A 12301-nucleotide genomic window follows, 5' to 3' on the forward strand; every position below is an offset into this window, starting at 1 on the left:
GGCTCCGTTAGTGTCCTTGTATCACCATCACTGTTAGGGTCAGGGAAGGCCTTGTAGGTGAGCTCACAAAAATGACTACAAACCTGCATTTTATTTACTTTTAGAAGCCTGCTCATACCTTGCTGGCTACAGAGGAGGAGAAGTAAAATAATAATAATAATTTTATTTATTTATTTATTTATTTATTTATTTATTAAATTTCTATACCGCCCCATAGCTGAAGCTCTCTGGGCGGTGCACAACAGTCAAACATAAAAATACAATAGGTCACATATAAACAAATTTAAAAACTTTTTAAAAACTTTAAAATTATAAAATACCCAGAAGAATCAAGACAGTTTTCAACACGTACTAAAATGCTAACATGCCTGGGAAAAGAGGGAAGTTTTAACCCGGCGCCGAAACGATAGTAATGTTGGCGCCAGGTGTACCTCATCAGGGAGATTGTTCCATAATTCGGGGGCCACCACTGAGAAGGCCCTTTTCCTTGTTGTCACCCTCTGAGCTTCCCTATGGGTAGGTACCCGGAGGAGGGTCTTCGATGTAGAGCGTAGTGTACGGGTGGGTTCATATCGGGGGAGGTGTTCCACCAGGTATTGTGGTCCCACGCCATATAAGGCTTTATAGGTTAAAACCAGCACTTTGAACCTGGCCCGGAAACATATAGGCAGCCAATGCAAGCGAGCCAGGATCGGTGTTATATGATCGGAACGCCTAGTCTCTGTTATCAATCTGGCCGCTGCATTTTGTACAAGCTGCAGTTTCCGGACCATCTTCAAAGGCAGCCCCACGTAGAGTGCATTGCAGTAATCTAACTTCAAGGTTACCAGAGCATGGACAACCGAAGCGAGATTCTCTCTATACAGATAGGGGCGTAGCTGGGCCACCAACCGAAGTTGGTAAAAAGCATTCGTGCCACCGAGGCTACCTAAGCCTCAAGTGACAGGGATGGTTCTAAAAGAACTCCCAAGCTACGAACCTGCTCCTTCAGGGGGAGTGCAACCCCATCCAGAACAGGTTGAACATCCACCATCTGGTCAGAAGCACCCACTAACAGCACCTCAGTCTTGTCTGGATTAAGCCTCAGTTTATTAGCTCTCATCCAGTCCATTGTCGCAGTCAGGCATCGGTTCAGCATATCGACCGCCTCACCTGAGAAAGATGAAAAGGAGAAGTAGAGTTGCGTGTCATCAGCATATTGATGGCAGCGCACCCTAAAACTCCTGATGACCGCACCCAGCGGCTTCATATAGATATTAAAAAGCATGGGGGACAGAACCTACCCCTGTGGAACCCCATATTGGAGAGCCCAGGGTGCCGAGCAATGTTCCCCAAGCACTACCTCCTGGAGACGGCCCGCCAAGTAGGAGCGGAACCACTGCCAAGCAGTACCGCCAACTCCCAAATCAGCGAGTCTCCCCAAAAGGATACCATGGTCGAAGGTATCAAAAGCCGCTGAGAGATCAAGGAGAATCAACACAGTCACACTCCCCCTGTCTCTCTCCCGACAAAGGTCATCATACAGGGCGACCAAGGCTGTCTCTGTGCCAAAACCTGGCCTGAAACCCGACTGAAATGGATCTAGATAATAATAACAACAAAACAGACTGCTAGAAAATTGGCTTCTACTAGGAAGGCTGGTGGAGGGGAAACAGAGAGAGACAGCCCCCAGTACTGAAATAAGATCCTCTACATGCTTGTCTGGATGGAGGATAGAGAGGGATGTGTATGTGTGTGTAGAAACTAGCCTACCGTACAAAAGCAATTTTTTCATTTGTTGCTCCACCCACTTTTGCCTCTAGCTCCTCCCACCACTGGTATGTGGCCCTCAGTCAGTTGCCCAGAAGGGAATGCAGCCCTTGGGCTGAAAAGGGTTCCCATCCCTGAGACAGGGAATGCATTTTGTTCTAGGACAGGGAATAAATAAATAATTTCCCAGTTTTTAGAAACAAAATGACAACTGATAAATGCAGTGCTTAAGAGAGAGAAAAGCACGCAGGCAGCCTGAAGACGGGTGGAATCAAGATAGATAGATGACTGAGTATGGGAGAAAAATCCATTTCATTCTGCCTTGGCCTTATTGAGGGAAAACTCCTTTAAATTGGTCAATAGATGGTACCTGACTCCCCACACTCTCAGCAAAATTACCCAGAATATGGATTTCCCATATTGGAGTGGGTCTGGGGAGACAGAGACCTTCTTCCATATACTATTTATGGTGGACATGCCCAGTCATCCAAACATTTTGAAAAAAAAAAGATTTATGAAACTGGTATTATCACAGGACAGAAATTGCCTCCTGATCCTCTTAGGGCCCCACTTTCGATCTTTCACCAAGAAGATAAGACCATACACTTTAAAGACTTGGTAGTATCATTTTTTTGTAGCAGCTTGCATTGTTATTGCACATCACTGGAAAAAATAGATTGTAACCTGACTTAGGAGTGGTATAACCAGTTATGGAATGTAGCGCTCATGGAGAAATTAACCTAGCAACTGAGGAAGTGACAAAACCCATCAAAAAGCACACGTTCCATACAAAATGATTCATGCTTATAAGCTTTATTGCAAGTAAGGAATATGACTAGAGTCCACCTTCCATACATACTTCCTTATGGAAAAATACTCTTGGATAATCTTATACTGCCAAATTAACCTGTTTCTTACTATTTATGTTTCTGACCCCTAGGATGATCTGTTCTTTAGTTACAATCTCCATTCCCTGAGGCAATGCACAATACATGTATGGTGTGGGACTTGTATGTTGAACTTATAGTGTGATGTAACACAAATTGACAACACCTGCTTAGTTACTATTGTATGCCCTCATTTCTCTTCCAGTTTAATGTCCTTATGCCTATCTGCTCCTTTTTATCTTGTTTTAGTCCTTCTTTTTATACTTTATTGTATAATGATTGCTTTTTCCCCTTTGTCATTGTGCTATGAAGCAGGCAGTGTCCACTGCCTTCTACTTTATTTTTTATAATGTTGAAACTTTAATAAGAATATTCTTTTTAAAAAAAGATCTGCCAAACAGATTGTGATGATGGAAGAAAGTTTGATGTGCTCTGCAGGAGGAGAAACATGAAATCCTGTTTAAAGATAAATCTGTATGTACTCCTAGATGACTTTTGTGTGAGACATTTGAGCTTCATTCACGCTGTTTCTATCGCATGTCAGTGAGAAGTAGTCTGGAGCCTATATGTCTGAAATTTGCATATATCATAATCTGTGTTCTTTTTATGGTTCACAGGAGTAAAGCGTCTTCATAAAGATGGCTCAAAATCCACAAGTCAGTATCCCAATGTCAGAATCCAGTACAAATGGCATCCCAAGCAAGAATTTGATGAAAGCCACTACTGTCACCTTTCACAATATCTGCTATAGAGTGAAGACCAAGAGTGGCTTTATAGGTTGCCGAAAAACAGTTGAGAAAGACATTTTGAGAGATATCAAGTATGTATTTCTCAGTTTCATTCCTTTATGATAATACTTAATATTTATATAGTGCTTTTAGTGTCCACTGTGTTTCACCTACATTCACATTATCCCATTAATCCTTACAGCAACCCTGTTATGTATACTGGCAAATTATTATCCCTATATTACAAATGAGGAACTTGGATCAAGATAATTGCAATTACTTAAGGTCACTGAGTGAGTTCATGGAGGATGGGTGCCAAATGTTTTTACATACCAGCATAACCAAGTCCCTTATCTGTTGTGCCAACTGTTGTTGAAACCCAGGCACTAGGAAATCCACTGGGACTTGTGTGATACTGGCTAGGACATGGAGACTGCAGAGTCCTTTCAGTTGGCCTTAAAATGCTCTGTAAATTCAGTTGTGATTCTCTGGGATTCTTTAAAGCAGTAATAAGGGGCCCTGATTAATACTGAGGTGGGGAAGAAAAGGCAGCATAAAATCAGAAGGAATGACTTTGCGCAGGAGTTGGAGAATCTGGAGAAGAGGCACAAGCAAGATCCTTCAGATGACATATATGAGAGGTTGGTTGTAGCGAACATAAGAACATAAGAAGAGCCTGCTGGATCAGGCCAGTGGCCCATCTAGTCCAGCATCCTGTTCTCACAGTGGCCAACCAGGTGCCTGGGGGAAGCCCGCAAGCAGGACCTGAGTGCAAGAACACTCTCCCCTCCTGAGGCTTCCGGCAACTGGTTTTCAGAAGCATGCTGCCTCTGACTAGGGTGGCAGAGCACAGCCATCACGGCTAGTAGCCATTGATAGCCCTGTCCTCCATGAATTTGTCTAATCTTCTTTTAAAGCCATCCAAGCTGGTGGCCATTACTGCATCTTGTGGGAGCAAATTCCATAGTTTAACTATGCGCTGAGTAAAGAAGTACTTCCTTTTGTCTGTCCTGAATCTTCCAACATTCAGCTTCTTTGAATGTCCACGAGTTCTAGTATTATGAGAGAGGGAGAAGAACTTTTCTCTATCCACTTTCTCAATGCCATGCATAATTTTATACACTTCTATCATGTCTCCTCTGACCCGCCTTTTCTCTAAACTAAAAAGCCCCAAATGCTGCAACCTTTCCTCGTAAGGGAGTCGCTCCATCCCCTTGATCATTCTGGCTGCCCTCCTCTGAACCTTTTCCAACTCTATAATATCCTTTTTGAGATGAGGCGACCAGAACTGTACACAGTATTCCAAATGCGGCCGCACCATGGATTTATACAATGGCATTGATATCGGCTGTTTTATTTTCAATACCTTTCCTAATTATCGCTAGCATGGAATTTGCCTTTTTCACAGCTGCCGCACACTGGGTCGACATTTTCATCGTGCTGTCCACTACAACCCCGAGGACTCTCTCCTGGTTGGTCACCGCCAGTTCAGACCCCATGAGCGTATATGTGAAATTAAGATTTTTTGCTCCAATATGCATAATTTTACACTTGTTTATATTGAATTGCATTTGCCATTTTTCCGCCCATTCACTCAGTTTGGAGAGGTCTTTTTGAAGCTCTTCGCAATCCCTTTTTGTTTTAACAACCCTGAACAATTTAGTGTCGTCAGCAAACTTGGCCACTTCACTGCTCACTCCTAATTCTAGGTCATTAATGAACAAGTTGAAAAGTACAGGTCCCAATACCGATCCTTGAGGGACTCCACTTTCTACAGCCCTCCATTGGGAGAACTGTCCATTTATTCCTACTCTCTGCTTTCTGCTTCTTAACCAATCCCTTATCCACAAGAGGACCTCTCCTCTTATTCCATGACTGCTAAGCTTCCTCAGAAGTCTTTGGTGAGGTACCTTGTCAAACGCTTTTTGAAAGTCTAAGTACACTATGTCCACTGGATCACCTCCATCTATATGCTTGTTGACACTCTCAAAGAATTCTAATAGGTTACTGAGACAGGACTTTCCCTTGCAGAAGCCATGCTGGCTCTGCTTCAGCAAGGCTTGTTCTTCTATGTGCTTAGTTAATCTGGCTTTAATAATACTTTCTACCAGTTTCCCAGGGCAGAAGTTAAGCTAACTGGCCTGTAATTTCCAGGATCCCCTCTGGATCCCTTTTTGAAGATTGGCATTACATTTGCCACTTTCCAGTCCTCAGGCACAGAGGAGGACCCGAGGGACAAGTTACATATTTTAGTTAGCAGATCAGCAATTTCACATTTGAGTTCTTTGAGAACTCTCGGGTGGATGCCATCCGGGCCCGGTGATTTGTCAGTTTTTATATTGTCCATTAAGCCTAGAACTTCCTCTCTCGTTACCACTATTTGGAGATGCATGCCTTGGTCACATCCCGCTTAGACCATTGTAACACGCTCTACGTGGGGCTGCCTTTGAAGACTGTTCGGAAACTTAAATTGGTACAAAGAGCTGCAGCCAGAGTACTAACTGGGGCTGGTTACAGGGACCATACAACTCCCCTGTTACAACAGCTCCACTGGCTGCCAATTTGTTTCCGGTCACAATTCGAAGTGCTGGTATTGACCTACAAAGCCCTATACGGCTCAGGTCCAGACTATTTGACAGATCGCATCTCCCTACATGAACCTGCCCGGGACTTGAGATCTTTAGGTGAGGCCCTTCTTGTGTTCCCTACACCTTCGCAAGCACATTTGACGCGGACACGAGATAGGGCCTTTTCGGTGGTCACCCCTAGGTTGTGGAACTCCCTCCCAAGTGAGGTACGATCAGCTCCCTCCTTGCCGTCTTTTTGGCGACAAGTAAAGACTGTTTTATTTCAGCGGGCATTTGGGACAGAGAACGACCAGGAGTAATGTCTTATAGGCTTGGTGATCATATTATATGATTATTATTTTAAATTGTTCGCTGTTTTAACTTTTATCTTATAGTTTTTAATTTTCCCTTATAGTTTAATTCTTTTTTAATAATATACTCTGTATGTTTTAATGATGTTGTTTTTAGTTGTAAGCCACTCTGAGTCCTATTGGAAAAGGGCGGGGTAAAAATAAAGTTTTATGATGATGATGATGATGATGATGATTTGTCTCAGTTCCTCAGAATCCCTTCCTGCAAATGTTAGTTCCAAGTTCAGGGATCTGCCCTATATCTTCCACTGTGAAGACAGATGCAAAGAATTCATTGAGCTTCTCTGCAATCTCCTTATCGTTCTCTAGTACGCCTTTGACTCCCTTATCATCCAAGGGTCCAATCGCCTCCCTAGATGGTCTCCTGCTTTGAATGTATTTATAGAATTTTTTGTTGTTGGTTTTTATGTTCTTAGCAATGTGCTCCTCAAATTCTTTTTTAGCATCCCTTATTGTCTTCTTGCATTTCTTTTGCCAGAGTTTGTGTTCTTTTTTATTTTCTTCATTCGGACAAGACTTCCATTTTCTGAAGGAAGACCTTTTGCCTCTAAGAGCTTCCTTGACTTTGCTCGTTAACCATGCTGGCATCTTCTTGGCCCTGGCGGTACCTTTTCTAATCTGCGGTATGCACTCCTGTTGAGCTTCTAATATAGTGTTTTTAAACAACTTCCAAGCATTTTTGAGTGATGTGACCCTCTGGACTTTGTTTTTCAGCTTTCTTTTTACCACTCCCCTCATTTTTGTGAAGTTTCCTCTTTCAAAGTCAAATGTGACCGTGTTGGATTTTCTTGGCAATTGGCCATTTACATGTATGTTTAATTTAATAGCACTATGGTCACTGCTCCCAATCGGTTCAACAACACTTACATCTTGCACCAGGTCCCAGTCCCCACTGAGGATTAAGTCCAGGGTTGCCGTCCCTCTGGTCGGTTCCATGACCAACTGGTCTAGGGAACAGTCATTTAGAATATCTAGAAATTTTGCTTCTTTGTCATGACTGGAACACATATGCGGCCAGTCTATGTCCAGGTAGTTGAAGTCACCAATTACTACCACATTTCCTAGTTTGGATGCTTCCTCAATTTCATATCTCATCTCAAGGTCTCCCTGAGCATTTTGATCAGGGGGACGATAGATCGTTCCCAGAATTAAATCCCTCCTGGGGCATGGTATCACTACCCACAACGATTCTGTGGAGGAGTCCCCCTCTTCTGGGGTTTCGAGCTTGCTGGATTCAATGCCTTCTTTCACGTATAGAGCGACTCCACCACCAATACTTCCTTCCCTGTCCTTCCGATACAGTTTATATCCAGGGATAACCGTATCCCACTGGTTTCCTCCATTCCACCAGGTCTCCATTATGCTCACTATATCAATGCTCTCCTCTAAGACCAAGCACTCCAGTTCTCCCATCTTGGTTTGGAGGCTCCTAGCATTGGCGTACAGGCACTTGTAAGCAGTGTCTCTCTTCAAGTGTCTTTGGCACTTGTGGTTTGGCCTGTGGTAATTTTGCCCTTCTGAATTTATATCCTGTGCCCCTGCTCTCACAATGGCTACTTCTAGGCCTACCCCTTTTACAATTTCATCATTTCTTTGGTCTTTATCCCAGGGGGGAGGTTTATTCTGAACCGGACCTTCCTCAGCTCCTGTTGGGTTTCCCCCCTCAGTCAGTTTAAAAGCTGCTCTGCCACCTTTTTAATTTTAAGTGCCAGCAGTCTGGTTCCATTCTGGTTCAAGTGGAGCCCGTCCCTTTTGTACAGGCCCGGCTTGTTCCAAAATGTTCCCCAGTGCCTAAAAAATCCAAACCCTTCCACCCAACACCATCGTCTCATCCACGCATTGAGACTGCTAAGCTGTGCCTGTCTGGCTGGTCCTGTGCGTGGAACCGGTAGCATTTCAGAGAAAGCCACCTTGGAGGTCCTGGCTTTCAGCATCCTACCTAGCAACCTAAATTTTGCTTCCAGGACCTCACGGCTGCATTTCTCCATGTCGTTGGTGCCAACGTGCACCATGACGACTCCTCCCCAGCACTGTCTACCAAACTATCTAAACGACGGGCAATATCCGCAACCTTTGCACCAGGCAGGCAAATCACCTTGCGGCCTACACGCCCATCACACACCCCACTGTCTATGTTCCTAATGATCGAATCACCCACTACAAGGATCCCTCCACCCCCTGGAGATATATCCTCAGCACGAGAGGATAGCTGCTCATCCCCCAAGGAATGGGTTCCTTCTAAGGGATCGTTTCCCTCTTCCTCAGCTGGATGCTCTCCTTCCCTGAGACTGTCATTCTCCATGATAGCAGAAGAGCTATCATCCTCGGAGTGGGACACAGCTATAACGTCCCTGAAGGCCTCCTCCACACACCTCTCTGCCTCTCTCAGCTTTTCCAGGTCCGCCACCTTGGCCTCAAGGAAATGAAGTCGTTCCCGGAGAGCCAGGAGCTCATTGCACCTAGAGCACACCCACGACTTCTGTCCAACAGGCAGATAGTCGTACATGCTGCAGGCAGTGCAAAACACTGTAAAGCCCCCACACCCCTGCTGGCTTTTTACCTGCATAATTTTGTTTAAGGTTTATTACGTCAATGGGTTGGGGACTGCGGTTTAGTTGAGGTCAGGGAACAGACGGGCAGAGTGGGGGGCCCTGGCCTCCTCGCCCTGCTGCCGAACTCGCTCTGCTGCTTAACTCGCCTTGATGCTTTGTCAGCTGGGGCCTTTAAGGAAGGCTAAAGCTGCCCTTTTTAGCAAGGACTGAGCTGACTCTCTCCCTGTATGTATTGGTGGAGTTTCCTTTTTTCCCTTCTCTCCGACTGGAATTTAGCCTTGTTTACAGTGTCCCCTGAAGCTTTCCTGCTAGGGTGGTGTTGAAGATTAGCTTTCTATAGGCTTCCTTCTCCTAGGATCTGTCTCCTAAGATATAGGTTCTTTCAGGATTTGGCTCCTAGCTCAGGGTGACCTTAGGTTGCCCTTATTACTTATTGCTCTGAGCTGTTTTAATTCAATTAATTAACGGAATAAATGGGAGCTACTTACCCTCTTTTCACTCTGCTGCTTAACTCGCCTTGACGCTTTGTCAGCTGGAGCCTTGACGCTTCGTCAGCTGGGGCTCCCTCTAGGATTGACTTGCATGATACGATGCATGATAGAATTGACTTGCATGATACAATGGCTGCAGAGAAATCTTTGGCAATGACAAAACAAACGTATTTCAAAAAAAGGGCCAAAGAAGATAAGCTCCTCACATGGCAGCTTGCAAAACATCATAAACAAAATCTGATACCTATGATTCAGAGAGTTGCGGGACAAGTAAAGACCAATAGGAAGGTGATCGGTGAGTTTTATAAGTATTATCAAGACCTATATACATCTCAAAATCATCAATACACAATGTAGGTCAGTTTCTGGGGACTGCATATTCCTACTTTTACAGCTGCAGATAACCAAGCTATTAGAGGTCCAGTTACAGAGCAGGAAGTCAAGTCAGCAAGCCAAGAAAAACATTTATTTTTAGGGGGACAATCATGAGGCTCTTTATAAGAAACTGATGCTTTATGTTGATAGCAGCTAGAACTATAATAGCTCACTTTTGGAGAGAACTGAAGGGCCTGACAGTGGGTTGTTGGTATAAAGAATTATGGGAATTGCCCTGCTGGAGAAGCTCACAATTAAGTTATGTATGTAAAAGAAAAAAGAAAAGGGATGATGTCACAGCAGACTGGTGGCCATTTATTTCTTTTACAGCAGGGGGTGGCATGAATCACCAAGTCCTGAAGCCTTTTAAAGAACTATAGATTTTTTAAATTGTTATTTGAAACCAATGTATGCCTTGTCTATGAGGATGTGATTGACAAGAATTTTGTGTTAAATGGGTGTTCCAGGAAGGGAACTAGGAAGAGCGTTTCTTTCCTTATAGATCCGATATTGTTTCTTATTATTGTTTATTATATTATATTATATTATATTATATTATATTATATTATATTATATTATATTATATTATATTACATTTGTATACCACCCCATAGACGAAGCTCTCCGGGCGGTTTACAACAATTAAAACATAAAAACAAATATACAAATTTAAAAACACATATTTAAAAGCCAATTAAAACACATGCTAAAATGCTTGGGAGAAGAGGAAAGTCTTGACCTGGTGCCGAAAAAATAACAGTGTTGGCGCCAGGCGTGCCTCGTCGCAGAGATCATTCCATAATTTGGGAACCACCACTGAGAAGGCCCTCTCCCTTGTTGTCAGCCTCCCAGCTTTCCTCCGAATATGCACCCAGAGGAGGCCCTTGGATGTGGAGCTTAGTGTATGGGTGGGTTCATGTTGGGAGAGGCGTTCCAACAGGTATTGTGGTCCCAAGCCATGTAAGACTTTATAGGTTAAAACCAGCACCTTGAATTGAGCTCAGAAACATACAGGCAGCCAATGCTAGCGGGCCAGAATCGGTTTTATATGTTCGAACCGTCTGGTTCCTGTTAGCAATCTGGCTGCTGCATTTTGCACAAGCTGCAGTTTCCAAACCATCTTCAAAGGCAGCCCCACATAGAGCACATTGCAGTAATCTAACTTGGAGGTTACCAGAGCATGGACAACTGAAGCCAGGTTATCGCTGTCCAGATAGGGGCGTAGCTGGGTCACCAACCAAAGTTGGTAGAAGGCACTCCGTGCCACCGAGGCTACCTGAGCCTCAAATGACAGAGATGGTTCTAGGAGATGGTTTCTATCCCACCTTTCTTTTCATGATTGAATCCCAAGGCGGCTTACATATGGTTCCCAGGCGGTCTCCCATCCAGGCACTGACCACAACTGACGCTGCTTAGCTTCAGCAGGGTGCTGGCCTTATGTGCCTTCAGACCATAGTCTGGGACTTTCTCCTCTTGTCTTTCTCAACCTTTCTCCTCTTTCTCAACCTTATGTTTCTCACAGGGTTGTGATTATCGTGAGGATAGGGATGAAAGGGAAAACCATGCGTGCCAGTGTGGTGTAGTGTTAAGAGTGTTGGACTAACACCTGAGAGGCGATGATGATGATGATGATGATAATAATAATAAATGATATGTATGCCATCCTGAAGGACAGCTTGTCCAGCATTACTGCGCTTGCCTGTTATGTACAGCAGCATGGGCATGCTGAGAGTGTTGTATGGGAGTACTTTATAAGACCTTCAGCCTTTCATATCAATCTGCAATGTGATTAATTTTGATTAATAGATGCAATGTACCAAATATGAAACAAGAATTATGCCGGTTTTGTGTTGCAGTGGGATAATGAGGCCTGGACTGAATGCAATTCTGGGGCCAACTGGCAGTGGCAAATCTTCGTAAGTCTTGTGGCAATGAATGAAATGGTTAAGCATTAACTTGATCCCAATTCATATCCTTCACTAAAAGAAATTGATCCAGACAGAAAACATGGCTTCATATATTGAAGCCCAAGAAGGTCATAGTCCAGTCCTAAACAATTTTCAACTAATGGTACTCAATATTTTAGTCTTGACAAGGCAAAGCCAGGTAGAGCAACAGAAAATTCTTAAGTGAGGCCACATTCACACTGTACATTTATTCCACTATTATTCCACTTTAAACAGTCATGGCTTCCCCTAGAGAATCCTAGGACGTGTAGTTTGTAAAGGGTGCTGAGAGTTTTGTTAGGAGGCTCCTAGTCTCCTCACAGAGCTACAATTCCCAGAGTGGTGGAAGAGTCAGTCCCTCCTCGCAGGGAACTCTGGGAACCGGAGCTCTGTGAGGGAAATAGGGGTCTCTTAACATATATTAGGGAAAGGTGTGCATAAACATGAAAATATTAGTGAAAATAACATACCAAAATGCATTGTGGTAGGAGAAACTGTTAAATATGTACATTAGTCAAAACTCCATACAAAAATGTGCTTATTAGAAGAAATTCACACTAAAATGTTGGAAGAATTTTCATGAGGATTTTTTTAAAAAATTGCAAATTGCTGCAGAAATGTGAAGAACTGAATTT

General features: G+C 43.7%; 1 protein-coding gene and 1 long non-coding RNA gene across 2 annotated transcripts in view; one reads left to right on the plus strand and one right to left on the minus strand.

The window, feature by feature from the left end:
* LOC133363739 (uncharacterized) overlaps window positions 1-12301 on the minus strand; it is a 30698-nt gene that overhangs the window by 17365 nt on the left and 1032 nt on the right. Inside the window, exon 2 of the long non-coding RNA XR_009757746.1 lies at window positions 9343-9490. This is a non-coding gene — a long non-coding RNA (uncharacterized LOC133363739). The remainder of the gene's footprint in view (window positions 1-9342; window positions 9491-12301) is intronic.
* LOC133363738 (broad substrate specificity ATP-binding cassette transporter ABCG2-like) overlaps window positions 3275-12301 on the plus strand; it is a 65044-nt gene continuing 56017 nt past the window's right edge. The window contains exons 1-2 of the mRNA XM_061583058.1: window positions 3275-3456; window positions 11577-11636. Of these exons, the coding sequence (XP_061439042.1) occupies window positions 3275-3456; window positions 11577-11636 (242 nt within the window). The remainder of the gene's footprint in view (window positions 3457-11576; window positions 11637-12301) is intronic.

Source organism: Rhineura floridana, chromosome 9 (genome assembly GCF_030035675.1).
Source record: "Rhineura floridana isolate rRhiFlo1 chromosome 9, rRhiFlo1.hap2, whole genome shotgun sequence".
Lineage (NCBI taxonomy): Eukaryota > Metazoa > Chordata > Lepidosauria > Squamata > Rhineuridae > Rhineura > Rhineura floridana.